We start from the raw sequence: 3,491 nt of genomic DNA, 5'->3' as shown, positions 1-3,491 counted from the left end.
TTTTTTTTTTTTTTTTTTTTTTTTTTTTTGATACAGAGGTTTGCTCTCTTGTCCAGGCTGGAGTGCAGTGGTGAGCCACTGCACCCAACCTGCATTTTGTCTAGATTATGGTTCCTTTTTTTTTTTTTTTATTTTTTAAAAAAAAAAGGCAGGGTCTTGCTATATTGCCCAGGCTGGAGTGCAGTGACTATTCACGGCACAATCCCACTACTGATCAGCACAGGAGTTTTGATCTGCTTCCTCCTTGGGCAACTGGTGGTCCCCCTACTCCCAGGAGTTATGGTTTTTTGTTATAAAACTTTGTAGGAGCTGCAGAGAGCATAGATTGGGGTGACAAAATGCACAGATTCCTAAACGTCATCAGAGTCCAGGTTCCCCTGGAGAGTTAGTTTATGGAGCTCAGGAATTTATTTGTTGTGAAAGCTCCCCAATTGATTCTGGTGGTTAGGTAAACAGAATGTATCTTTATTTTTTGAGATGGAGTCTCGCTCTGTTGCCCAGGCTGGAGTACAGTGGTTAGATCTCGGCTCACTGCAGCCTCCACCTCCCAGGTTCAAGCAATTCTGTCTCACCCTCCTGAGACTGGGATTATAGGCGCCTGCTGGCTAATTTTGTATTTTTAGTATACATGGGGTTTCACCATGTTGGTCAGGCTGGGCTCGAACTCCTGACCTCAGGTGATCCGCCCACCTCAGCCTCCCAGAACAGAATGCTAGGATTACAGGCATGAGCCACCGCTCCCGGCCCATAATGTACCTTTTTAGCAAAATTTCTGTACTACATCGTGGAATCACCTGGGGGCAAAAATAACAGTGCCTGTCTGTACAGTACTTGGTATGTTATGATTTAGTTGGGCCTGACATTTATTTTTGCCACTCACTACATGGTTAATTTATTTCTGCTTTAGAAGCAGTTCATTCTGCCTGAGTGCAGTGGTTCATTTCTATAATCCCAGCACTGTGGGAGGCCAAGGCAGGACTGCTTGAGTCCAGGAGTTTGAGGCCAGCCAGGGCAGTATAGTGAGACCCCCATCTCTACAAAAAAATATATTTAAATTAGCCAGGCATGGTGGTGCACACCTGTCCTTGAGCCCAGGAACTTCAGACTGCACTGAGCTGTGATTGTGGCCATTGCACTCAGCCTAGGTGACAGAACAAGACCCTGTCTCGGGAAAAAAAAAAAAAAAAAAAAAAAACAAGGGGAACAGTTCATACTCTAATCATAGAATATGAACTGTTTAATCTAGTAAGTTCCAAGGTAACCGGGTAAAGAAAATACTAGATTGAACGGTTACTTACTGTGTTTATGAGGTTTTTGTTGTTGCTACTGCTGTTGTGGTTGTGGTTGTTGCTGAGACAAAGAGTCTTACTCTGTGGCCTAGGCTGGAGGACACCCAGTTGACTACAGCCTCCTCCTCCTAGGTTCACGTGATTCTCTTGTCTCAGCCTCCTGAGTGGCTGGGATCACAGGCAGGCACCACCATGCCCAGCTAATTTTTGTATTTTTAGTAGATACAGGGTTTCACCATGTTGACAAGGCTGGTCTTGAACTCCCAGCGTCAAGTGATCCACCTGCCTCAGCCTGCCAAACTGTTGGGATTACAGGGATGAGCCATTGAGCCTGGGTGCTTATGATAATATTTTTAAGGTAGTTCTTAAAGTTTGTGCCTTAGATAGGGTGTGGTGGCTCACACCTGTAATCCCAGCACTTTGGGAGGCCAAGGCAGGAGGATCACTTGAGGTCAGGAGTTCAAGGCCAGTCTGGCCAACATGGTGAAACCCTGTCTCTACTAAAGATAACCAAAACAAAAATAATTAGGCTGGGTGCGGTGGCTCACACCTTTAATCCCAGCACTTTGGGAGGCCAAGATAGATCAGTTGAGGTCTGGAGTTCTAGACCAGCCTGGCCAACATGAAACCCACTTTCTACTAAAAATACAAAACTGAGCTGAGTTTGGTGGCACCTACCTATAATCTCACCTCGAGAGGCTGAGGTGAGAGAATTGCTTGAACCCAGGAGGGAGAGATTGTATTGAGCCAAGATTATGCCACTGCACTCCAGCCTGGGTGACAGAGCAAGACTCTGTCTCAAAAAAAGATAATAAATACTAAAGTTTGCCTTAATATATATCCCACAGCCTAACAGGTATGTGAAGAAGCTCAAGAGGAGCTAACAGATTTCTGGTAGCCCCTAGATGATGCACTTAATATTGGGGTTGGGACTGAGCTTATGATGCCTAACTTTTCCACTTACATGCATCAGGTTCAAAATTTTGGCATTTCAGGTGTTCATAGAAATAGCTACATATCTAGATTTGTCAAATAATTGAAAAATGGTTTTATGTTGAAACAAAGTGGAAGACTTTTTTTTTGCAGATTGGTGGCATTTTAACTGTGATGCGAGTTTTCTAGGTCTTTGAGAAACGAGATTGTCAGTGATAAGTTTCTATGGAGAAATAATTGTTTCTAGCTGACATTGTTGGTTTAAGGACTGGAGAAATAATTGTTTCTAGCTGACATTGTCGGTTTAAGGACTTCGTGTCCCTGTTAACCCATCTTAACCAAGTGGTTGCTAAGTGAAAACAGGAGAGCAATGCCAGTTTTCTTGGCTGTAAGGGACAGAGTTCCCAGATTGCCCTGTGTTCACAGTGTGGTTTGATTTACATAGGTCTGGAAGGTGAGCGACCTGCAAGACTCACCAGAGGGGAAGCTGACAGAGATACCTACAGACGGAGTGCTGTGCCACGTGAGTAAATGCATCACCTATATTAGGGGCGTTGGGGAATGTCTGGTTTCTCACAGCTGGCTCTGGCTGGGGCTCAGCTCCTGATGATGACACAATGACCAGGAAAGATTCTTGGTTTCACTCTGCAGATCATCAGAACAGCTAGAGGAGTCCTTTGTGCTGCTTTCCTTACGCAGTGATTTCATGGATGGGAATTAGGAGGAAAGCCTTCTGAGTTGTGGTTGGAATTTTTTAAAACACAAAACCCAGGTCAGGCTCAGTGGCTCGCACCTGTAAACCCAGCACTTTGGGGAGGTCAAAGTGGGCAGATTACTTGAGGTCAGGAGTTCGAGACCAGTCTGGCCAACATGGTGAAACCCCATCTCTACTAAAAATACAAAAATTAGGCGGTGTGATGGTGGGCACCTGTAGTTCCAGCTACTTAGCTTAAACCTGGGAGGCAGAGGTTACAGTGAGCTGAGATCACACCATTGCAATCAATGTAGGTGACAGAGCAAAACTGTCTCAAAAAAAAAAAAAAAAATCCAGGGCCGGGCGTGGTGGCTCACGCCTGTAATCCCAACACTTTGGGAGGCCGAGGTGGGTGGATCACGAGGTCAAGAGATCGAGACCATCCTGGTCAACATGGTGAAACCCCGTCTCTACTAAAAATACAAAAAAATTAGCTGGGCATGGTGGCGCATGCCTGTAATCCCAGCTACTCAGGAGGCTGAGGCAGGAGAATTGCCTGAACCCAGGAGGCGGAG

The 3,491-nt window shown here is 45.3% G+C and overlaps 1 protein-coding gene across 4 annotated transcripts in view; it reads left to right on the top strand.

The window, feature by feature from the left end:
* RPS10 (ribosomal protein S10) overlaps positions 1–3,491 on the top strand; it is an 8,634-nt gene that overhangs the window by 2,138 nt on the left and 3,005 nt on the right. For all 4 annotated transcript variants that reach the window (XM_032253445.1, XM_032253447.1, XM_032253446.1 and 1 more), the window contains exon 4: positions 2,668–2,745. In XM_032253445.1, coding sequence (XP_032109336.1) covers positions 2,668–2,745 — 78 coding nt within the window. The remainder of the gene's footprint in view (positions 1–2,667; positions 2,746–3,491) is intronic.

Source organism: Sapajus apella, unplaced genomic scaffold (assembly GCF_009761245.1).
Source record: "Sapajus apella isolate SASKATOON/1434 unplaced genomic scaffold, GSC_monkey_1.0 scaffold83, whole genome shotgun sequence".
Taxonomy (NCBI): Eukaryota; Metazoa; Chordata; class Mammalia; order Primates; family Cebidae; genus Sapajus; species Sapajus apella.
Note: the sequence above shows the minus strand (reverse complement) of the source record. Positions and strands in the feature narration are given on the sequence as shown.